Source organism: Balaenoptera acutorostrata, chromosome 6 (genome assembly GCF_949987535.1).
Source record: "Balaenoptera acutorostrata chromosome 6, mBalAcu1.1, whole genome shotgun sequence".
Taxonomy (NCBI): Eukaryota; Metazoa; Chordata; class Mammalia; order Artiodactyla; family Balaenopteridae; genus Balaenoptera; species Balaenoptera acutorostrata.
Window position 1 is genome coordinate 28,909,334 of NC_080069.1, and position 25,219 is coordinate 28,934,552.

General features: G+C 39.5%; 1 protein-coding gene and 1 long non-coding RNA gene across 2 annotated transcripts in view; one reads left to right on the forward strand and one right to left on the reverse strand.

Moving 5' to 3' along the window:
- FBXW12 (F-box and WD repeat domain containing 12) overlaps window positions 1-25,219 on the reverse strand; it is a 76,237-nt gene that overhangs the window by 42,828 nt on the left and 8,190 nt on the right. The window contains 4 exon segments of the mRNA XM_057548770.1: window positions 4,576-4,617; window positions 18,857-19,053; window positions 21,577-21,702; window positions 22,152-22,315. Of these exon segments, the coding sequence (XP_057404753.1) occupies window positions 4,576-4,617; window positions 18,857-19,053; window positions 21,577-21,702; window positions 22,152-22,315 (529 nt within the window).
- Window positions 11,279-14,349, forward strand: LOC130708448 (uncharacterized). Its single transcript, XR_009008662.1, has 2 exons — window positions 11,279-11,603; window positions 14,180-14,349. It is a non-coding gene; the product is annotated as an uncharacterized LOC130708448 (long non-coding RNA).

The window sequence follows — 25,219 nt, forward strand, 5'->3', positions numbered from 1 at the left end:
CATGGCTTGAAAGCTCATTTCTTTTTAGTGCTGAATAATATTCCATTGCCTGGATGTTTCACAGTTTATTTATTTATTCGCCTAATGAAGGACAACTTGGTTGCTTTTAAGTTTTTGCAATTATGAATAAAGATGCTATAAACATCCACGTGCAGGTTCATAACTTTTCAATTCCTTTGGGTAAATGCCAAGTAGTGCAATTGCTGGATCATATGGTAGGAGTATGTTTAGTTTTGTAAGAAAGTGCTTAACTGTCTTCCAAAGTGGTGGTATCACTTTGCATTCCCACTAGCAATGAATGAGAGTTCCTCTTGCTCCACATCCTTGTCAGCATTTGGTGTTGTCAGTGTTACAGATTTTGGCCAGTCTGATAGGTGTGTAGTGGTATCTTACTATTGTTTTAATTTGCAATTTCCTAATGACATATAATGTTGAGCATTTTTTGTATGCTATTTCGTCATCTGTTTATCTTCCTCAATGATGTATCTGTTCAGGTTTTTTGCCCATGTTTAAATCAGGATGTTCATTTTCTTATTATTTAATTTTAAGAGTTCTTTGTATATTGTGAATTACAGTCCTTCATTGGATAAATCTTTTGCAAATATTTTCTCGCAGTCTGTGGCTGTTTTCTTATTCTCTTGACAGTGTCTTTCACAGAGCAGAAGGTTTTTCTTTTTTTAATTTTTTATGAGTCCACCTTATCAATTATTTCTTTCACAGACCATACCTTTGGTGTTGTATCTAAAAAGTTATCACCATACCAAAAGCCATCTAGAATTTTTCTGTGTTAACTCCTAGGAGTTTTATAATTTTGCATTTTATATTAAGGTCTATCATCCATTTTCAGTTAATTTTTTTGAAAGGTCTGTCTCTAGATTCTTATGTTTTTTAATATGTGGCTGTCTAGTTGTTCCAGCACCATTTGTTGAAGAGAGTGTCTTTTCTCCATTTTACCGTTGTATTTCATCAAGATCAGTGATATTTTCACAGAAATATAGTGATATTTATGTGAGTCTCTTTCTGGGCTCTTTATTCTGTTCCAATGGTCTATTTAACTGTTCTATCACCAACACCACACTTGGTTACTATAGCTTTATTGTAAGTCTTGAAGTCAGGCAGTGTCAGTCCTTCTGCTTTGTTCTTCTCCTTCAATACTGGCTATTCTGGGTCTTTTGCCACTCCCGATATACTTTAGAATCACTTAGTTGACATCCACAAAATAACATGCTGGCATTTTAATAGGGATTGCGTTGAATCTATAAATCAAGTTACGAAGAACCAACATCTTGACAAAACTGAGTTTTCCCATCCATGAACATGAAATATCTCTATACTTATTTAGTTCTTTTTTTAATTTGTTTCATCAGAATTTTGTAGTTTTCCTCATATAGATCTTGTACGTATTTTGTTAGATTTACACCTAAGTATTTGTGTTAATGTAAATGGCAATATGTTTTTAATTTAAAATTCTACTTGTTTATTGCTGGGATAAGGAAAGTGTTAACCTTTTGTACATTAACCTTACATCTTTCAAATTTGCTGTAATAACTTATTAGTTCCAGAGATTTTGTTGTTAATTCGAGTTTTCTATATAGACAATCATGTCACCCATGAACAAAGATAGTTTTATTTCTTCTTTTACACTCTGTATAACTTTTATTTCCCTTTTTTGGTATTATTGAGTTATCTAGAACTTCTGGTATGATGTTGAAAAGGAGTGGTGAGAGAGGACATCTGCCTTGTTCCTGCTTTTAGTGGAAAAACTTAGTTTCTCATCATTAAGTATAATGTTAGCTATCGATTTTGTATAGATGGTCTTTATCAATTTGAGAGAGTTCCCCTCTATTCCTAGTTTGCTAAGAGTTTTTATCAAGAATGAGTATTGGATTTTGTCAAATACTTTTTCTCTATCTATTGATATGATCATGTAATTTTTCTTCTTTAGACTGTTGATGTGATAGATTATATTAATGGATTTCCAAATGATAAACCAACCTTGCATACCTGGGATAAATCTCACATGGTCATGTTATATAATTCTTTTCATACATTTTTGGTTTTGATTTGCTAATGTTTTGTTGAGGATTTTTGCATTTGTGTTCATGAGAGATATTGGTCTGTAGTTTTCTTTTAAAGACTATCTGGTTTTGGTTTTAGGGTAATGCTGGCCTCATATAATGAGTTAGGAGGTTTCCCCTCTGTGTCTATCTTCTGGAAGAGATTGTATAAAATTGGCATAATTTCTTCCTTAAATGTTTGAATCCACCAGTGAACCTATCTGAGCCTGCTGCTTTCTGTTTTGGAAGGTTATTAATTGTTGATTCAATTTATTTAATAGATACAGGCCTATTCAGCATCTCTTTCTTCTTGTGTGAGTTTTGGCAGATGTGTCTTTCAAGGAATTACTCCATTTAATCTCGGTTATCAAATTTGTGGCCATAGTGTTGTTCATAGTATTCCTTGATTATCCTTCTACTATCCATGGGATCTGTAGTAATGTCCCTCCTTTATTTTGGATGTTACTAATTTGTATTTTCTCTCTTTTTTTCTTAGTTAGCCTGGCTAGAGGCTCATCAGCTCTATTGATCTTTTCAAAGAACTAGTTTTTTTTTTTAATTGAAGTATAATTGACCTACAACACTATGTTAGTTCCAGGTGTACAACATAGTGATTCAATATTTCTATACATTAGAAAATGTTACTATGATAAATCTAGTTACAGTACATTACTATACAAAGATGTTACAATATTACTGATTATATTCCACATGCTGTACATTTCATCCTCACGACTCATTTATATTGCAGCTGGAAGTTTACACCTCTTAATCTCCTTCACCTATTTCACTCAACCCCCCACCCCCTACCTTATGGCAACCACTATTTCTTCTCTGTATCTAAGAGACTGTTTCTATTTTGTTCATTTGTTCATTTGCTTTGTTTTTTACATTCCACATATAAGTTAAAATCATACATCATTTTTCTTTCTCTGCCTGACTTATTTCACTTAGCATAATAACCTCTAGGTCAATCCATGTTGTCACATCGAAATCACAAGAGATCTCATTCTTTTTTATGGCTGAGTAATATTCCACTGTGTATAATATACCACATCTTTATCCATTTATCTATTGATGGACACATAGGTTGTTTCCATATCTTGCCTCTTGTAAGTAGTGCTGCAATAAACATAGGGATGCATATATTTTTTCTAATTAATGTTTTTGTTTTCTTTGGAAAAATACCCCAAGTGGAATTGCTGGATCATATAGTAGTTCTATTTTTAACTTTTTGAGGAACCTCCACATTGTTTTCCATAGTGGCTACACCAATTTGTACCACCAACAGTGCACAAGGGTTCCCTTTTCTCTACATCCTTACCAACACTTGTTATTTCTTATCTTTTTGTAATAGCCATTCTGACAGGTGTGAGGTGATATCTCCTTGTGGTTTTGATTTGCATTCCCCTGATATTTAGTAATGCTGAACATCTTTTCATGTGTCTGTTGGCCATATGTATGTCTTTGGAAAAATGTCTATTTAGGTCCTCTGCAAGTTTTTCAATTGGTATTGGATTATATGAGTTCTTTTGGGTTATATGAGTTCTTTGTATATTTTGGGTATTAACCTCTTATTGGATATCATTTGCAAATACCTTCTCCTATTCAGCATGCTGTTTTTTCATTTTGTTAAAAGTTTCCTTTGCTATACAAAAGCTTTTTGGTTTGATGTAGTCCCATTTGTTTATTTTTGCTTTTGTTTCCCTTGCCTGAAGACACATATCCAAAAAAATATTGCTAAGACCAATGTCAAAGAGTGTACTGACTATGTTTTTCTAGATGTTTTATGTTTTCAGGTCTTACGTTTAAGGCTTTAATCCATTTTGAGTTTTTTTGGTTTTTTTTTTTTTTAATGGTGTGAGAAAGTAGTCCAGTTTGATTCTTTTTCGTGGAGCTGTCCAGTTTATCCAACACCAATTAGTGAAGACACTATCTTTTCCCCATTGTATATTCTTGCCTACTTTGGCATAGAGGAATTGCCCATATAAGTGTGGGTTTAATTCTGGGCTCTCTATTCTGTTCTAACGATTTATGTATCTATTTTTGTGCCAGTACCATACTGTTTTGATGACTGTAGCTTTGTAGTATAGTTTAAGATCAGGGAGCATGATACCTCCAGCTTTGTTCTTCTTTGTCAAGATTGTTTTGATTATTCTGTGTCTTCTGTGTTTTCATACACATTTTAGAACAATTTATTGCAGTTCTGTGAAAAATGCTGTTGGTATTTTGAAAGGGATTGCACTGAATCTGCAGATTGCCTTGGGTAGTATGGTCATTTTTACCAATATTAATTCTTCCAATTCATGAACACAGTGTATCTTTCCACACAAAAGGCCCAAATAGTCAAAACAACCTTGATAAGAAAACAAAGTTGGAGGTATCATGGTCCCTGATTTCAAACTATACTAAAAAGCTATCATCATCAAAATAGTATGGTAAAGATGGATCTTTTCAATAAGTGGTGCTGGGTCAATTGAATATCCATATGAAAAAATAAGTGTGACCTGACACTTACCTCATACCATACATAAAAATCAGTTCCATATGGATTGCATACCTAAATGTGAAGAAAAAACAATTAGGCTTCTAGAAGAAAATCTATGAGAACCACTTCATGACACACATCCAAAAGCTGAAATCTAAAACATGGAAAAAGCAAGTCTTGGTATGAATGTGGAACATAAATTGGTCCAACCACTTTGGAATACTGCTTGGCAGAGTCTACTAAAGCCAAACACATGCATATCCTATGACCCAGCAATTCTGCTCCTAGGTATATATCTATCAGAAATATGCACATTTATTTACCAAAAGACATGTACTAGAATATTCATAGCACTAATCATAATAGTCCCAAGCTGGAAATTAAATACCTGTTAAAACTGTTGTGGATAAATGAGTTGAGACACAATAAAGTACTATGCGGCAATGAGAATCAATTACTTATAACTACATGTAGTATGGATGAATCTGACAAATAGAATACAAAGGAAAATAAAACCACAGTTGACCCTTGAACAACATGGGAGTTAACCCATGTATAACTTATAGTCAACTCTCCATATCCCTGGTTCCTCTGCATCTGCAGGTTCAACCAACCACCGACTGTGTAGTACTATACTATTTACTATTGAAAAATACCCACATATAAGTGAACCCACAGTTCAAAGCAGTGTTGTTCAAGCGTCAACTATATAATATACCACATAACATACTATATGATTTCATGCATGCAAAGTACCAAAAAAAGCAACATTAATCTATGTTCTCAGATGTCAGGATAGTGGTTACTCAGAGAAGTTTGAGACTACAAGGAAGCTGAGAGGGCTTTGGGGGTTCTGACATTGTTCTCTTTCTTGATTAGAATGCTGATATCATGAGTATGACCAGATAGTGATATTTCTTTGGGCTTTATGCATGCAATATTGCACTTTTCTGTATGTACACTATTTGTCAATAGAAAGTTTAAAAAATGTTTTCACATCATGGATGTGTCATAATGTATTCAAACATTTCTGTACTTATTGGTCATTCCATTTGTTTCAGCTTTTTTCTTCTACAAATAATGTAAAATAAACATCTCCATACATATTTTATACATATTGGTCCCTTTTTTTTAAAAAAACATCTTTATTGGAGTATAATTGCTTTACAGTGGTGTGTTAGTTTCTGCTTTATAACAAAGTGAATCAGTTATACATATACATATGTCCCCATATCTCTTCCCTCTTGCATCTCCCTCCCTCCTACCCTCCCTATCCCACCCCTCTAGGTGGTCACAAAGCACCGAGCTGATCTCCCTGTGCTATGCGGCTGCTTCCCACTAGCTATCTATTTTACGTTTGGTAGTGTATATATGTCCATGCCACTCTCTCACTTTGTCCCAGCTTACCCTTCCCCCTCCCCGTATCCTCAAGTCCATTCTCTAGTAGGTCTGTGTCTTTATTCCCTTTTAAAGAAATAAATTCTTTGTATATTAAGTGGTTTAAGTCTCCACACGAATATACAATATATGTGACATTTCTTCCAGAAAAGCTGTAAAAACTCAGATTTTCATTTTCACTAGCATTGTTTATATTTTTCCTCTTATATGCTCATTAGAACTTTTTCATGTCTGTTTTCAGTGTGTATATTGAGTTCTTATCCTCATTTATAATAGATTAAGTCATTTTGCTTTCCTATATGTTGCAAATACTTTTCCTAATATAGGTACTCTACATTGAATTCGTTTATAGTAGACTTCTGATAAAATTTATGGTGATTTAAAATATGTCCACAAATACTCTGATACCATTCCCTTGAAGAGATGGAGTTTAATTCCTCTATCTTCATCATGGACTGGACTTTAATGACTTCCTTTTAATGAATAGAATGTGGCAAATTGACAATGTTTGACTTCTGATACTAGGTTATGAAAGGCATTGCTCTCTTCTCTTTCTCTCTTGAATCATTCACTCTGGAGGAAGTCAGCTGTCATGTGGTAAGGAAACTCAAGCAGCCCTGTGAAGTGGCCCACATGGTAAGGAGCTGAGGCCCCCAACCAACAGACATGTGTGTGAACTTTCATGGAAGTGGATCCTCCGGCCCCAGTCAAGCCATATGACTACAGCCCTGGCCAATGGCTTGACCCCAAGGCCACCCGGCTAAGATACTCACAAAGGCCTGGCCTTCAGAGAATATGTGAGATAATAAGTATTTGCCTACTTAAACTGTTGAATTTTGTGGTAAATCTTTTTACAACATATAAGTAATATATAATTTAAAAATTTTTATTGTTAAACACAATGTATGTGCAAAAGCAAACAAAACATAGATGTACAATTTAACAAAGTATTATAAAGCAAACACTAATGTAATTACTACCCAGCTTAAGAAATTAAAAATTGCAGGTCCCCAAAAAGAATATGAGTGTTCTTTCATGATCAAAACCTCTTGCTCCAGTTTATGTGCAATCACAATCTTGATTGTCATAGTGATCATTTCTCTGCTTTGCTTTATGATTTTATCTCCTATGTTTACATCTCTAAACAATACAAGTTAGTTTTGCTTATTTCTGAGTTGCATATAAATGGAATCTATGGAATCATAGATTTACTTTTTTATGCCTTCTTCTGTTCAACCTTTTGTAAGATTCATCAATGTTGTTGTATGGAGCTCTAGTTTGTTTACTTGCATTTCTGTAGAATATTTCCATTGTATGACTCTACTGCAGCATATTTATCCATTTTACTATTTATGAATACTTGGGTTGTTTCTAATTTGGGACTACTATGCTTGCTTTTATGAACAATCTTGTTCATACTGTCATGGTTCATGTGCGCATGAGCTTCTCAAAGTTATATATTCCTAGGGGTGGTGATAGGAATATCACCACTTTACCATTTAATAACAACTTGTTTTCCAAAGGGACGGATTAATATGCACTGCCTCCAGTGCTGAATGAGTTCTTGTTGTGACATATCCTCAACAACACTCATAACTCTAAAGGTTTTTAATGTTTGCCAGTCTGAGGGGATAGAGTGGTATCTCACCATAGTTTAATATGCACTTCCTTGAATAATAATGATTTTAAGTAAATTTTCATATCTTTTTGGCTATTTTTATTTTCTCTATTATGAAGCACCACCTATTTTCTATACATTGCCTGCCTTCCTATTGAATCAGAGATTTAAAATTATATGTTTAAATTTAAAAAAATATATATGTATATACATTTTAATCCTTTATTGTTTGTAACTTTAGAAAATATTCTCTGACACTCATTACTTTATCTTTCAATTTTTAAATAGTGTTTTAATGTACACAACTTTTACATTTTAATGTAGTTAAATTATAAATCTACTCCTTATGGGTAGTTATTTTCTGACTGCTTTAACCAATTTTATACCACAAAGTATATATATTTTTATATATAAAAATATATATATATTAAATAATATATTTATATATATATAATTATAATATAAATGTATTTATTTTATATTTATTATATAAATAACATAATTATGATATATTATATATTTATAAATATATCTAACTCTAATATATTATATATATAATACGTACATATATAATTATATTACTCTAGATATATCATGTTCTTGGACTGGAAGAATCAACATTGTGAAAATGCCTCTACTACCCAAAGCAATCTACAGAGTCAATGCAATCCTTATCAAACTACTACTGGCATTTTTCACAGAACTAGAACAAAAAAATCTCACAATTTGTATGGAAACTCAAAAGACCCTGAATAGCCAAAGCAATCTTGGGAAAGAAAAACGGAGCTGGAGGAATCAGGCTCCCTGACTTCAGACTATACTACAAAGCTACAGTAATCAAGACAGTATGGTACTGGCACAAAAACAGAAATATAGATCAATGGAACAGGATAGACAGCCCAGAGATAAACCCACGCACATATGGTCACCTTATCTTTGATAAAGGAGGCAAGCATATACAGTGGAGAAAAGACAGCCTCTTCAATAAGTGGTGCTGGGAAAAATGGACAGCTACATGGAAAAGCATGAAATTAGAATGCTCCCTAACACCATACATGAAAATAAACTCAAAATGGATTAAAGACCTAAATGGAAGGCCAGATACTATGAAACTCTTAGAGGAAAACATGGGCAGAACACTCCATGACATAAATCACAGCAAAATCCTTTTTGACCCACCTCCTGGAGAAATGGAAATAAAAACAAAAATAAACAAATGGGACCTAATGAGAGTTAAAAGCTTTTGCACAGCAAAGGAAACCATAAACAAGACCAAAAGACAACCCTCAGAATGGGAGAAAATATTTGCAAATGAAGCAACTGACAAAGGATTGATTAATCTCCAAAATTTACAAGCAGCTCATGCAGCTCAATATCAAAAAAACAAACAACCCAATCCAAGAATGGTCAGAAGACCAAATAGACATTTCTCCAAAGAAGATACACAGATTGCCAACAAACACATGAAAGAATGCTCAACATCATTAATTATTAGAGAAATGCAAATCAAAACGACAATGAGATATCATCTCACACCGGTCACAATGGCCATCATCAAAAAATCTACAAACAATAAATACTGGAGAGAGTGTGGAGAAAAGGGAACACTCTTGCACTGTTGGTGGGAATGTAAATCGATATAGCCACTACGGAGAACAATATGGAGGTTCCTTAAAAAACTAAAAATAGAACTACCATATGACCCAGCAATCCCACTACTGGGCAGGTACCCTGAGAAAACCATAATTCAAAAAGAGTCATGTACCACAATGTTCATTGCAGCTTTATTTACAATAGCCAGGACATGGAAGCAACCTAAGTGTCCATCAACAGATGAATGGATAAAGAAGATGTGGCACATATATACAATGGAATATTACTCAGCCATAAAAAGAAACAAAACAGTTATTTGTAGTGAGGTGGATGGACCTAGAGTCTGTCATACAGAGTGAAGTAAGTCAGAAAGAGAAAAACAAATACCATATGGTAACACATATATATGGAATCTAAAAAAAAAAAAAAAAGGTTCTGAAGAACCTAGGGGCAGGACAGGAATAAAGACGCAGATGTAGAGAATGGACTTGAGGACATGGGGAGGGGGAAGGGTAAGCTGGGACGAAGTGAGAGAGTGGCATGGACATATATACACTACCTAATGTAAAACGGATAGCTAGTGGGAAACAGCTGGATCACACGGGGAGATCAGCTCGGTGCTCTGTGACCACCTAGAGTGGTGGGATGGGGAGGGTGGGAGGGAGATGCAAGAGAGAGGGGAAATGGGGATATATGTATACATATAGCTGATTCACTTTGTTATACAGCAGAAACTAACACCTTGTAATTATGCTCCAATAAAGATGTTTATAAAAAAAAAGAAATTAGATTTACTCTAAGTGCTCAACACACACACACACACACACACACACACACACAAAGAATTAATATGTAAATTTAGCAAGGCAGTTGAATACAGGTCAATATACAAAAATCGAATGCATTTCTATTTATATTTATACACAAATGATTTCTATGTATGCTACACATAGTATGCACAGAAATTTTTTGTAAATTCCAAACTATACAAAGCCCTATGTATTACTGTTGCGTTGCACCCTACAGGCCTGCAAGCCCTGCACTTGCCCAGCCTCGACACCGAAGAAAGAGCCTGGAGTCAGCGACATAGACATCAATGGTTTAATGGATGGAGGAGCTTACATGTCCTGGAGCAACACTCCACGGTGTGCGGCAGACAGCGGGCAGGACATGGTAGTAGTCTTTGCTCCCAGGGCTCAGGGAGGTTACCGGTTATAGGGGGAATTGACATCAGGTTGGCTCATCGGTTACCAGGGAAACAAGCAGAGGGGCACGTCCCTCACCGTCCCTTTGATAAGCTATCACGGTGGAGGTGCTCTGATCTAAAGATTAGAACAATCACTAGCTGGGGCCGGGGGCAAGTATGTATTAGGAGGGAAGCTTGGTGATGTGAGTAGCGTGTAGATGAAGGAGGACTGGTCGGGCAGGGGTTGTACAGCGAGCAAGAGAAGAGCCATCTTGGGTGGCTTGATCATACAATTATTTATGTATTTCTATATATGCTGTATACTAGCAATGAAAATATTGGAAAATCAAATTTTAAAATAACATTTAAATAGTATAAAAATACTTACGAATAATTTTAACAAAATATGTGCAAGCCCTGTTCACTTAAATCTACAAAACTTTGTTGAGAGAAATAAATGAAGGCCTATATAAATGGGGTCATATATGCCATGTTCATGGCTTAGAAGACTAAACATTAAGATGTCAGTTATCCCCAAATCAATCTATAGATTCAAAGTAATCAAAATCCCAGTAAGCAGTTTTGTAGAAATTTCCAAGCTGACTTGACAAATTTTATGGAAATGGATATATTTTCCAAAAAAGAAAATGCTGGAGGTCACGACTTAACTGTAATCTGTGGGAAACAAGACCCTGTGTTACTGTCATGAGGACAGACAAACAGATCAGTGGAGACTGACCCACATGTTCAACATATAACACATATAACACATACAGTCATTTGATATTTTGACAAACGAAGGTGATGATATAATTTGATGAAGAAAGGATGGTCTTTCCTACAAATTCTGGATACCCATTTGTAAATAAAAATGAACCCTGACGCTGACCATGCACACAAATATAATTTAACTTGAAATGAGCCACAGACCTATATGTAGATCATCTTCCCAATAACCCGTGAGACGAAGTCACACAAAGCTAAGCCAAGGCGTCAAGGTGCTGTGTTCTCATTGGGGCCCCATTCAGGTTGTTGGCAGTCCAGGACATTGTGGCTACAGAACTAAGGTTTCCCTGCCTGCTGGCTGGTGGCAGAGACTATTCTTGTTCTCAGGCCCACCGACAGCCTGGCAGCCAGCACGTGAGGCCCCCGCACCCGTGAGTCTGTGACTTCCTCTTCTGTGACCAGTCAGAGAAAACTCTCTGCCTTTGAAGCACTCATGGAATTAAAGTGGGCCCGCCCAGATCATCTCTCTTTAGCCAGGTAACAGAAATTTCTCGTGATGCTTGTAACTTTAACCATTTCTCCTTGAAATTCCACACATTTTTGTTCCGTATATATTTTAGGCCATACTTTAAAGTGCATTCAAAATTAGCCTCGCTGTATCTTTCTGGGAGGCTGATCAAATTATTATTTTGAAATGACCCCTAAGATCTAGTAAAAACTTTGATCTTCCGGTCTTCTCGTCTAACATTACCAGCTGTGTGAGCTTGCTTCTGGTTAGCATCTCCAACGCCTATCATTTTCCCATCCTTTTAATTCCATCCTCCTTAAGTGTTCTGTTTTAGATGAGTCTTGTATTAATTTCCTAGGGCTGAAGTAACAAAACAGGGTGGCTTAAAAAAACAAAAATTTACTCCCTCACAGTTCTGGAGGCTAGAGGCCCAAAGTCAAGGTACCAGCAGGGCTCTGCTTCCTCTGAAGGTTCTAGGGCTTTCCTTGGCGTGTAACAGCACACTCCAATGTCTGCGGCATCTGCACATGGCTTCTCTGTGTGTGTCTCTGTGCCCTCTCCTCTTCTTAGCAAGATACCGTTAGATTAAGGGCCCAGACTAAATCCAGGATGATTTCATCTTGAGATCCTTAACTAAATACATCGCAGAATAGGAAGGGTGGCAGGGAGGTGCAAGAGGGAGGAGATATGGGGGTATATGTGTATGTATAGCTGATTTACTTTGTTATAAAGCAGAAACTAACACACCATTGTAAAGCAATTATACTCCAATAAAGATGTTAAATAAATAAATAAATACATACATACATACATACATACATACATACATACATACATCGCAGCAGCACCATTTCCAAAGGTCACATTCTGAGGCTCTGGGTATACCTGAATTTTGGGGGGATACCCTTTTCCGTACCCCACTGGTGCATGTGTAAAGTCAGCAGTCTCCAAATCTGAGCCAAATTTTGTGTAGGGGGTTGATCCTGCCCCATCCTCCGACAGGGCAACCTCAAGAAAATCAGTGCTTCTGATACAAAACCTACCGACCTCAGCCCCGCACAACACACCATCAAAGTGAAAGCTGCAGGCCACATCTGGGCGCTAGCGGTGACAGAGGTGATCACAGGTTCGGGTTCAGATCACAGGTGGCTCTCTGTTCCCAGGTACGTATTATGCCTTGGGACGTGGAGGTAGCATCCTGCAGGCTCCGCACAGCCACTGGAGCCTCCTTGCTAAGACAGAAATGACATCTTCAGGATGAAGGCAGGCCTGGCCATCTGGTGCAGGAGGAAGTAGCTTCCTGTTGTCCTCAGACCCTTGCCACAGGCAATGACACTAGAGCAGGCCACCCTCTGAGTAGACAAGAAAGGGAATTCTCTCGTGGTGTAGACAGCACTGCCACTGTCCCATGCCACACGGCCCACCAGAGCACTGCTGCTGCCCGTACCTTACCAGGTGTCCCTGATAAAGGACAGACACAACAGTCCACACAAATGGTTGACCTTCAGGCTGTCATCTCAGTCACCTTAGCCCTTGATGCCCCAGCAAACAACCAGCATGTTTACACTCTTTGGCCATTGCCAGTGGCATGGCCATGTGGCCAGCCAACGCAGAAACTAAATTCTCACCCAAGCTTTCCCATTTGGGAGGAAGACCTCAGGACCTCTTGCCCCCCAAACACCCCAAATATAAATGATAGTCACACATGTCTGCACATAGCAGGCACTCCTATCCCCTTTGGAGACCCAGACATTACCAACAGTGACCAAGACTCTCATTTCACTTTAAAAAACACACAACACCAAGCTCTTGAGCAAGTCATTCAAGAGAACTTCCCTTCATCTGCCAATTTAGAACGCAGGCCTCACAGAGGACCATATGGCTTACTTATACAAGTTCAGGTTCGGGGAAATGAAACATGCACCTGTCAGTCATCAAACATCAGAAATGCATCATAATAACTTACTCCATTTTTGATGTTAGACAGCTGATAGCCTTTAAGGACCACCCCCCTCTCTTACCCCAGGGCAAGCTGATAAGAAAGGGGCACCTGCAGAGAATTCACACCAGTAAACCCTGGCCCAGGGTAAGAACCCCACCTCCCAAACCACAGGGAAAGCCAGAGTCAGTAACTCCTCCCTGCTTCCTCAGGCCATTTCCAGAGCTGCCTCCTGGGAGCCCACCCTGCTCTCCCAACAAAGTCTCATTATGTGAAAAATGGACCTTTTCACTCCCACTCGCTGCATGTGTGGCATCATCAGTCTTGATAATGAGAACTAAAATGTTGCCTGCCATATCAGTAAACAAAGGATGTTGCAGCCATCAAGCCATCATATTACAGCCACCGGAGGGTGAGCCCTAAGGGAACCCAGGATGTAGACAAATGGGCTGCTCACTGCCAAACCCTCAGCCACTGCTGCACCCCCTGCTTCTGCCAGTGTACCCTGAGGAAACACAGGATGAGAAAACACAGGATACTGGCCCCAGATATTTAAGGTGCATATCAAAGGAATGATTTCAGTGAGCCCAGGCTCTTGCATCTTCCCCAACATAGAAAAGTGCTAAATTCCATAACTTGAGAAATCTGGTTTTCTTTTATTAACAGTAATCTTTTGATGTTCTGACTACCTGGTCTTTTGTTGAGAATCTCCTATATATCCTGGCTCCCCACCCTTGCCTCTTCGGAACAGTTTCTGCAATGTCATCTGAGATGCCATGTCCCGGGCCTGAAGTCCTCAGAAAGTCCACCCAATAAAACATAACTCTCAACTTTTAGGTTGTGCATTTTTTTTTTTCAGTCAACAATAACCAAGCCACATTTTGGGTCAGATTGATCCTGCCCCCTATGGTGCAACCACAAAACACATTCATCTTCCTCTTATGATTTAGAAGCTATATGCTGTATACTATTCTTCTAGGAGTTAGACGAGAGATTACTATTTGCAGCCTGCCTTATAAAGTATACTGCTAATTGGTACATTTAATCTTCTCCAACAATTCAAGGAGCTTAGACCTTTTAGTTCCTCATAAACCTCCCCTAGCCTAAATGCTAAAGTCATGCATTTTATTTCTACATATAGTTTAAAGTCCACAAGGCATTGTTGTTGCTGTTTTATACAGTCAATATTTAGATTTCCTCATATTTACCACTGTTGCTGCTCATCGATCTTTCCTGCTTCTCTGACATTTCGTCTGTGATCATTTTCCCTCTGCCTGAAGAAGTCTCATTAGTATTACACCGAAGGTCATTTTACTTCCTCTCGCTGCTATTAAATACATTTTTCTTAGCCTTCAGTTATCTCAGTTCACTCTGATGGGTCTATATGCAGATTTACTTTTATTTACCCTGCTTGGGGTTTGCAGGGCCTTCTTGATTCCATGGAGTACTGTCCTTAGTCTATTTTGGAAAAATATCTACCGTCATCTCTTCAAATGTTTCCTATGCGCCCCTGCCTCACCTACTCCTAGGATATAAAATAAACAAATACTAAAATTTTTTCATGGATCCTTTATGGCCTCGCCATTCAAAGTGTGGTCTATGACCTGATAGCATCAATATTCTCAAGAAGCTTCTAAAAACTCAGCATCTCAGGCATCCCCAGGGATCCACTGAATCAGAATCTTCATTTAAACAAGATCCACAGGTGAGTCACATCCCATTCAAGTCTGAGAAGCACTGGTCTCCATCTCTCAGCCTCTCTTCCACATTTACCACTCCTCGTCTCCCCATTCCATTGTAGATAATTACTTTTATCTTCCAGTTCACTAATTCTTTCATACTCTTAACTTCTTAATTGATGTATATAATACACATAGAAAATTGCACAAGACATAAACATAAGAGCCCAGTACATTTTTACAAAGTAAATATTCATGTCACCACCGAAGTTAAGAACACTGCCAGTGGCCCACAAGCTCCCCCCACCCACCCCAGACTTTTGTGGGATTCAACTGTCCACTCTGCTATTAAATTCATCCACTGAGTCCTAACGTTTGTTATTCAGTTTTGCTACTCCAGAATTTCTTTCTACTTGGTTCTTTTCCAAATCTGTATGTCATTTTTCACGGCTTTAAGTTCTCTGTTGAAATTTATCTCCTTGAGCAGGGCAACCACAGGTGTGCTAGTGTTTGTGTCTATTAACTACAATATCCAAATCCCCTGGGGCTCAACTGACATTGTCAGCTGTTTATCCTGCAGGTTCTAGTTCATGTTATCTTTTTTTCTTTTTTATGGAGTATAGTTGACTTACAACATTGTGTTAGTTTCAGCTGTACAGCAAAGTGATTCAGTTATACATATACATATATTCATTCTTTTTTACATTCTTTTCTCATACAGGTTATCACAGAATATTGGGTAGAGTTCCCTGTGCTATACAGTAGGTTCTTGTTATCCATCTTATATATAGTAGTGTGTGTATTCGTCCCAAGCTCCTGATTTATCCCTCCCCACCACGTTTCCCCTTAGGTAACCATAAGTTTGTTTTTGGTATCTATTAAGTCTGCTTCTGTTTTACAAATGAGTTCATTTGTATCTTTTTTAAAAAAAATTAGATTCCACATATGAGTGATATCATATGATATTTGTCTTTGTCTGACTTACTTGACTTAGTATGATAATCTTTAGGTCCATCCATTTTGCTGCAAATGGCATTATTTCATTCTTTTTTATGGCTGAGTAATATTCCATTGCATATATGTACCACATCTTCTTTATCCATTCCTCTGTTGATGGACATTTAGGTTGCTTCCATGTCCTGGCCATTGTAAATAGTGCTGCAATGAACACTGGGGTGTATGTATCCTTTTGGATTATGGTTTTCTCCAGATACATGCCCAGGAGTGGGATTGGTGGATCATATGGTAGCTCTATTTTAAGTTTTTTAAGGAACCTCCATATTGTTCTCCATAGTGGTTGTACCAATTTACATTCCCACCAACAGTGTAGGAGGGTTCCCTTTTCTCCACACCCTCTCTAGCACTTACTGTTTGTAGACTTTTTGATGATGGCCATTCTGACAGGTGCAAGGTGATACCTCATTGTAGTTTTGGTTTGCATTTCTCTGATTATTAGTGATGCTGAGCATCTTTTCATATGCTTTTTGGCTATCTGTATATTTCTTTGGAGAACTGTCTGTTTAGATCTTCTGCCCATTTTTTGTTTGGGTTGTTTGTTTTTTTGACATAGACCTCCATGAGCTGTTTGTATATTTTGGAGATTAACCCCTTGTCAGTTGCATTATTTGCAAATATTTTCTCCCATTCTATGGGTATCTTTTTGTTTTGCTGATGGTTTCCTTTGCTGTGCAGAAGCTTTTAAGCTTAATTAGGTCACATTTGTTTATTTTTGTTTTTATTTTCATTACTCTAGGAGGTGGATCAAAAACAATATTGCTTTAATCTATGTCAAAGAATGTTCTGCCTAAGTTTTTCTCTAAGAGTTTTATAGTGTCTGAACTTACATTTAGGTCTTTGATCCATTTCCAGTTTATTTTTGTGTATGGTGTTATAGAATGTTCTAATTTCATTCTTTTACATGTAGCTGTCCAGTTTTCCCAGCACCACTCATCAAAGAGACTGTTTTTTCTCCATTGTATATTCTTTCCTCCCTTGCCATAGATTAATTGATCATAGGAGCGTGAGTTTATTTCTGGGCTTTCTATCCTATTCCATTGATATATATTTCTGTTTTTGTGCCAGTACCATACTGTTTTGATTACTGTAGCTTTGTAGTATAGTCTGCAGTCGGGGAGTCTGATTCCTCCAGCTCCATTTTTCTTTCTCAAGATTGCTTTGGCTATTCGGGGTCTTTTGTGTTTCCATGTAATTAAAAAAAAAAATTGCTCTAGTTCTGTGAAAAATGCCAATGGTAGTTTGATAGGGATTGCACTGAATCTGTAGATTGCCTTGGGTAGTTCATATCATCTTACCTCATGTGCCTACTTATCTCTAAGTGAGTGCTGAACACTGTATTTGAAAAGAGAGGCTTTGGGAGTTGTTAACCTTCTCCAGAAAGGATTTTCACTTACTCCCAGCCAGTAACTGGGCAGCTGCAGCCAGTTCAGGGACTGTTTACTTTCAGACCGCCCTCACTCTTAGGTTGAAACTTGATAACCCACCCAACGTAAGAGGATTCACAGGGCTCCATTCCTTGGTGGTCCTGCAGTCCAACTTTTGTCTACTTGGCTATTAAGCTCTGCTCAGCCCCTTAGCTTTGTAGTAAACATCTCCAGGGCAAAAGCAGCCCCATTGTTAGGCTCAGCACTTTGATTTCTGCCATCTTCTGAATCTTGGCCTAGAAACCGTTTGCTCTCTTTAGCTCTCTGACTTGATATATATTCTAATTTTTCTAATTGTCCTTCACTGACAAGTATGTGTGAATCATGTGCTCTACCATTCCCAGGAGAGAAACTTAGTGGCTTCCTCTTCATCTACACAGTATATTCTCAAATTGCTCTGGAGATGTTAATTACACTTATTCCAAAGTCTTCTTTAAACAACTAGAGTTGTTTATGTGAAATCTGTTTCATCAGGTTTTACTTTTTTTGTTTACGAGCTTAGTTCTTTTACAGAGTTAGTTCTGTTTACATATGAAACTGTTCCTGGATGTCTGCTCATCTTGATATTTGGGATGCCAGTTTGCCCACACTTGCAAAGACCTCCTTCCCTCCAGGAGGAGGATACTGCCCCCAGGTGAGAGCTACTTCCTCAATCTGCCAGCTAACACCCACTTTTGCCATTTCTCTCTGGCCAAATGCTCCCTCCCAATGCCCAAGAATCACCTCTAAAACAAATGTCCTGGCAGCAGAAGGCCTTCATCATCTGAGGCAAATGCTTGCATTCTGTCGAACATGCCTCAGTTTTCCTTTGAGTTGGGCCCTCGTGGAGACTTGAAAAGGGGGAAAGAAGGGTGAGAATGCAGTAGTGAGAAGGAACTGCAAGGGGAAGAAAGACTATGAGTAGGACCAGGAGACAGGAAAGCAGGGGCCCGTGGACAAGAAAACACAGGCAGCCCACAGGGCTGGACCTCACTCTGAAAGGGTGAGAGGCTGCAGAGATGGGGCCAAGGAACAGGCTGTGGCACACTAGAGCCGAAGGGGGATGAGGAGTCTGCCCTCCACATGGCAGGCAAGGAGGAGCTTGGGGGACCGAGCAGAATTATGTGGTCACTTGGTCTGCCATGTGGAGGGCCTGGCTTGAAGTGCCACCTGGCACAGTGGTCTGGTGCCAGGTCCACAGACCCTGGGAAACAGCAGAGGTTCCTGAGAGCTGGGTCACTCACCAGCAGGAGGGGGCCTTCTGGAAAGTCACAGGCCTCCAATGAAGACGAGTATGTAGGCAGGCAGGAGGCTTGCTCACACCCGTTCTCTGCTTTCCATACTTTGATCAGTCCCCGCTCGTCCACGGTGACAACCAGTTGCAGCCGAGGGTAAGTCACCAAATTCACCAGAGCTGCAGGCTGTAGAGGGCTCGACAGATCTCCGTGCCCTAGGCAACAACAAAATTAATGTAACAACTCACATAGGGCCCATTTATTTCCTAAACACTTATTATTTTCATTCATTCGACCATCACCCAGTGCACACTGGGGACATGTAGCTGTAAAGGATATGATCCCCATCCTCACAGGCTGCACAGCATGGTAGGGAACACAACACAGAAGCAATGTTCCACCATAGAGGAGACAGGTGTGTCCTGGAGGAGAGCAGTGGCTGAGCGTGGGTGTTGAGACTGCCTGGGGTTGGCGCCATTGCAGGGGGATTGAGGGTGGGGTCCTTCATGTGCACTGGGCACAGGATGTCTGAAGCACTCCCAGTGGTTACCTATGGCTCAACTGAAGAAGGCTGGGCAGGGAGGCAGGACCCAACACTACCCACCCTGCCCGGGATCTGGGCTGTGCTTGGGACCTAGGCTGTGCTGGGGACCTGGGCTGTACTCAGGACCTGGGCTTTGCAGGGCTGCATAAAGTGAACTTCCACGTGGAACGTCTCACTTGGTCCCCAAGGAACCCAGGTTTACAGATAAGCTAATTCAGCCTTGTGGTTGTAAACAGTTTCTGTTGCATATCTGCAACTGCCCTGCTCAGAACATGCCCTTCCCAGTGGTGTACCCAGCAGTGCCACCGCGGGCCAGGCCTGGCGAAGGCCCATGCCCTGTCACGGCCATTAGCACAGAGGAAAATGACTGGTCCGAGATGGGCTGATTCCCAGATACATGGTCTCTCCCAGGATTCTGAAAGCTAGAACAGCGAGGTAAAGAGCCCAGGTCCAGCAGGCCCACGGCACATTAGGATAGGGTGTCAGAGAACCAATCCTCTAATTGCTGTTTCTGAGTTTCTCAGAGTTGCCACATGGTGTTTCTTTCCAATTTGGAGTTATTACGGTTCTTTTTCTATCAGGTGTTATCATGTTAGCATGATCTTTTTCCAACCATGATATCCCAGTATTCTTCCATTCTTTTCTTTCTTCCCCCTCACATCAACAAATCAACAGTTGATTTCTGTTGCTTAAATAGCTAACAAGACTATTACTAGTAGGAACTCGGCACTGGTGACTGGGTCATGTCAACTAGGTCTCGGAGAATACACATTATTCACCAGTGGCTAGTAGTATGGAAGTGGGCAAAGAAGCAGTGAAACTCCCCTTCCCATTTCAGAATAGAAAGTAGCAACCAGGGGAACAGAGCACAGAAACAGGCTACATACTGCATGACTCCAACAAAATGATTGAGCTTTCTAAAAATAAAGTAAGATTGGAGATGTGTTCACAAAGAGGATTAAGGTTGGCAAGCCAGGCAGAATGGGTGCAGAGGGGTCTAGCCCTGTCTAACAGTCCCACACTGTGACCAACGGACCACACTAGAGTTCAACAAACCACAGCCTGCAGCCAAACCCAGCCCACTAACCATTTTTGTATTTTCGTTAAAAAAAAAAAATCAAAGAATATTTCATGACACATGAAAAAAACAAGAAACTCACATGTGAGGGTCCATAAGTACAGTTTTACTGGAACATAGCCACTCCCTTTTTGTTTACTTCTTGTCTACAGCTGCTTCTGCTTTTCAGCCACATAGTTAAGTAGTTGCAACAGGACCATGTGGTCTGCAAAGCCTCAAATATTTGCTCTCTGGCCCTTTACAGAAAAGGTCTGCCACCCCAGCACCAAAGCTCTTTATGTTCAAGTCAAGACTTTTTGTTTTGGCAACTATGGAACCTCCCAGCCTTCAGGTCTTCTTCCTGCCCAAGAGCCCCTCATCTAAGCCTGTGTGGTCTCATGTCCACAGCCTAAGGGGGGTCTCTTTCAGAGCAACACAACTGCAATGAAACAGAGACCAGCCACCTGCACCCATCAGTCACCAGAGACCTTCACTCGAAATTATAATGTCAAACATCACTGTCTATGAGGAAAATAAAGCACGTGGAAGAGAAAAAAAAACATGATAAACAAATGAAAAACAGACCATGGAGGAAAGACATATGATGCAAATAACTGTATCCTTTAAACAACAAAAAAGAGCAATCAGAGAATATGAAAATGGATAGGAAAGCTTTTTAACAATTAGTACCAACCAAGTCCAAAATACTAATCAAGTTATCGAGGTTGTAACACTTAAGTTTGCAAGTGGGGTGAGTAAAAGCTGCATTATCTGGGCAAAACCACCCAGAGGCTGGCATTGGCTCCAATGTGGACATCACAGAACTGGGCATGGCAGCTGTCATCCCCTTGCATAAACAGCCTCCATCAGGCACTGCAAAAATGCCCATCTCCCTGAGGCAAGACAGCAGAGAGTCAAGGGCATTTGCGATCAGACTCAAGTCTGAAGTGTGACCTGGCACAGCGACTGAGCCTCCTGCAGCTCAGATTTCTCATCTGTACAATGGGGCTCCCACTCCTCACCTCACAAGTTGGCTGTGATGGTTAAAGAGAATAAAGGCAAAGGGCCTCGCTAAGACTGAGGACATAGCAGCATCTGGTCCCTTCTCATCCTGGCCCCCTCCTGGACAGCTCACCTCTTGCAGATCCCAGGCACACACGGAGCCATCTGACGACACGGTGCACACCACGGACTTCTCCCGCCCATCAAACCAGTACTCTTTGGTTGAGATGTAGGCCAGCTCATCTATCTCTCCTGAAAGAGAACACAGACTTGCCTTAAGCACACACATGGATGCCTGGCATGTGAACAGTCAACTTGGTGAAGGGGAGGCAGGCAAGTCATTCCTCTTCTCTCTCAGGAGCATGACAGGTGATGATTCTGGGGACAGTGGTGGACAGAAAGAGCTGGGACTTCAGACTTACAATTTGGGTATCATGCCCAGGACTGCCTACCACCCACCAGCCATGTTACTGTGAACAACAGTTACAACATCCTTATCTCTTAGTTTCTGTTTCTTTCTACTCTGAAATAGATGTAATGATCTCTGTGAGGATCAAATGATAACACAGGTATAGAACATAGCAGGGTATGTCCTCATTATGTGGCATTTGCCAACTAATTGGCTGAAAAACCAAATCCCTAGAGATCTGACCAGGGAAAGAGTGGGAATGCACAGAGTTACCACCTTCCCCACCCCGTACCTTTGTGCCCAGCAATGGCTTTGCAGATAAAGTCCTTCTCTGGCCACCCAGATTCCATTCGGAACTCCAGCTCGGATCAGCAGAGATCGTACTGTTTCCATGTCTGTGTGCCCAGGGTCGTCTGGGAGGCTTTACAGGAGGACCAGCGTCTCAGACACAGCTGCCTGAAACAAAGACCCACAGTCCCAGGCAGAAAAGGAGTCATTAGAAGGTGTTTTGGCATCAATAGGCCTAGCTTTGATTCCCAGCTTCACCATCTACTAGCTTGGACAACTCACTTTGCCTATGTAGGCCTCAGTTTCCTCCACTGTTAAATGGGGATAATGATATGACACTGAACGAGTGCTCACCACATGTCAGGAATAGGTGCTTTTCGTGTTTCCAGTCAATCTATATAACAACCCCATAAGGTAGGTCCTCATCTCCATTTTAGACATGAGAGAGAGGTTAAACAACTAACCCAGGGTCATGCAGCCTTGGTCATGCAACTGGAACTCAAGAGTCTGCATTTTTTTGAAGCCGCCAACTATTGTTGAACTATTTCTCCCTTCAATTTTGTCAGCCCTTCATGCATTTTGTTGCTTTGTTATTAGGTCCATTTACATTTATAATTTTTAGATCTTCTTGATGGATTGATCTGTTTATTATTATAAAATATCCTTCTTTGTCCCTAGTAACACTTTTTGTCTTAAAGTCTGTTTTGTCTGATATTAGCATAGTCATTCTAGCTCTCTCTTGGTTGCTGTTTGCATGGTATATGTTTCCATTCTATTATTTTCAACCTGTATCTTTGAATCTAAAGTGTGTCTATTGTAGACAGCATATACTTGGATATTTTTAATCCCTTCTGCCAATCTCTGCCTTTTCATTGGAGTGTTTAATCCATATATATTTAATACAACTACTGATAAGATAGGATTTACATGTCATTTTGCTTATTTCTATTCATTTTTCCTTCTATTCCTCTATTACTGCCTTCTTTTGTATTAAGTATTTTCTTGTGTCCTATTGCCTTGTCATTTCTTCAACTGTATATTCTTTTAGTTCTTAGTGGTTGCCTTGGGGATTACTGGATAAAAATCTTAATTTATGACAATCTAGTTTTGATTAATATCAACTTAATAGTATCAAAAAACTTAGCTCCTGTGTAGCTCCATTTTATGCCCCTCTCATTCATGCTCTTATTGTCATACAGATTACATCTTCATACATTATGTACCCAAGGGAGAGTCACAATTATTGTTTTATGCAGTTGTCCTTTAAATCACATAGGAAAAAAGGAGTTACAAACAAAAGAATTCATTTATGTTGCCTTTTATATACACCCATATGGTTACTTTACTGCTGCTACTTCTTCACGTGGATTCAAGTTCCTGTCTAATGTCCTTTCATATCAATCTGAAAGACTCTCTTTAGTATTTTTTGTAGGGCAAGTCTACTAGCAACAAATTCTCAGAGCTTTTGTTAATCTGGGAATGTCTTAATTTTCTCCTTCATTTTGCTAGATATAGAATTATTTATTTATTTATTTGTTTATTTATTTATAATCAGTCATCAATTTTATACACATCAGTGTATACATGTCAATCCCAATCGCCCAATTCAGCACACCACCATCCCCACCCCACCGTGGTTTTCCCCCCTTGGTGTCCACACGTTTGTTCTCTACATCTGTGTCTCAACTTCTGCCCTGCAAACCAGTTCATCTGTACCATTTTTCTAGGTTCCACATACATGCGTTAATATAAGATATTTGTTTTTCTCTTTCTGACTTACTTCACTCTATATGACAGTCTCTAGATCCATCCACGTCTCAACAAATGACTCTATTTCGTTCCGTTTTCTGGCTGAGTAATATTCCATTGTATATATGTACCACTTCTTCTTTTTTTTTTTTTTAAATTTTTATTTATTTATTTATTTATTTATTTATTTATTTATTTATGGCTCTGTTGGGTCTTCATTTCTGTGCGAGGGCTTTCTCTAATTGCGGCAAGTGGGGGGTCACTCTTCATCGCGGTGCGTGGGCCTCTCACTTTCGTGGCCTCTCTTGTTGCGGAGCACAGGCTCCAGACACGCAGGCTCAGTAATTGTGCCTCACGGGCCTAGTTGCTCCGCGGCATGTGGGATCTTCCCAGACCAGGGCTCGAACCCGTGTCCCCTGCATTGGCAGGCAGATTCCCAACCACTGCACCACCAGGGAAGCCCCTGTACCACTTCTTCTTTATCCATTTGTCTGTTGATGGGCATTTAGGTTGGTTCCATGACCTGGCTATTGTAAATAGTGCTGCAATGAACATTGGGGTGCATGTGTCTTTTTGAATTACGGTTTTCTCTGGGTATATGCCCAGTAGTGGGATTGCTGGATCATATGGTAATTCTATTTTTAGTTTTTTAAGGAACCTCCATATTGTTCCCCATAGTGGCTGCATCAATTTACATTCCCACCAACAGTGCAAGAGGGTTCCCTTTCCTCCACACCCTCTCCAGCATTTGTTGTTTGTAGATTTTCTGATGATGCCCATTCTAACTGGTGTGAAGTGATACCTCATTGTAGTTTTGATTTGCATTTCTCTAATAATTAGTGATGTTGAGCAGCTTTTCATGTGCTTCTTGGCCATCTGTATATCTTCTTTGGAGAAATGTCTATTTAGGTCTTCTGCCCATTTTTCGATTGGGTTGTTTGTTTCTTTAATATTGAGCTGAATGAGCTGTTTATATATTTTGGAGATTAATCCTTTGTCCGTTGATTCGTTTGCAAATATTTTCTCCCATTCTGAGGGTTGTCTTTTCGTCTTGTTTATGGTTTCCTTTGTTGTGCAAAAAAAAAAAAAAAAAAAAAACGGAGCTGGAGGAATCAGACTCCCTGACTTCAGACTATACTACAAAGCTACAGTAATCAAGACAATATGGTACTGGCACAAAAACAGAAACATAGATCAATGGAACAAGATAGAAAGCCCAAAGATAAACCCAGGCACCTATGGTCAACTAATCTATGACAAAGGAGGCAAAGATATACATTGGAGAAAAGACAGTCTCTTCAATAAGTGGTGCCAGGAAAACTG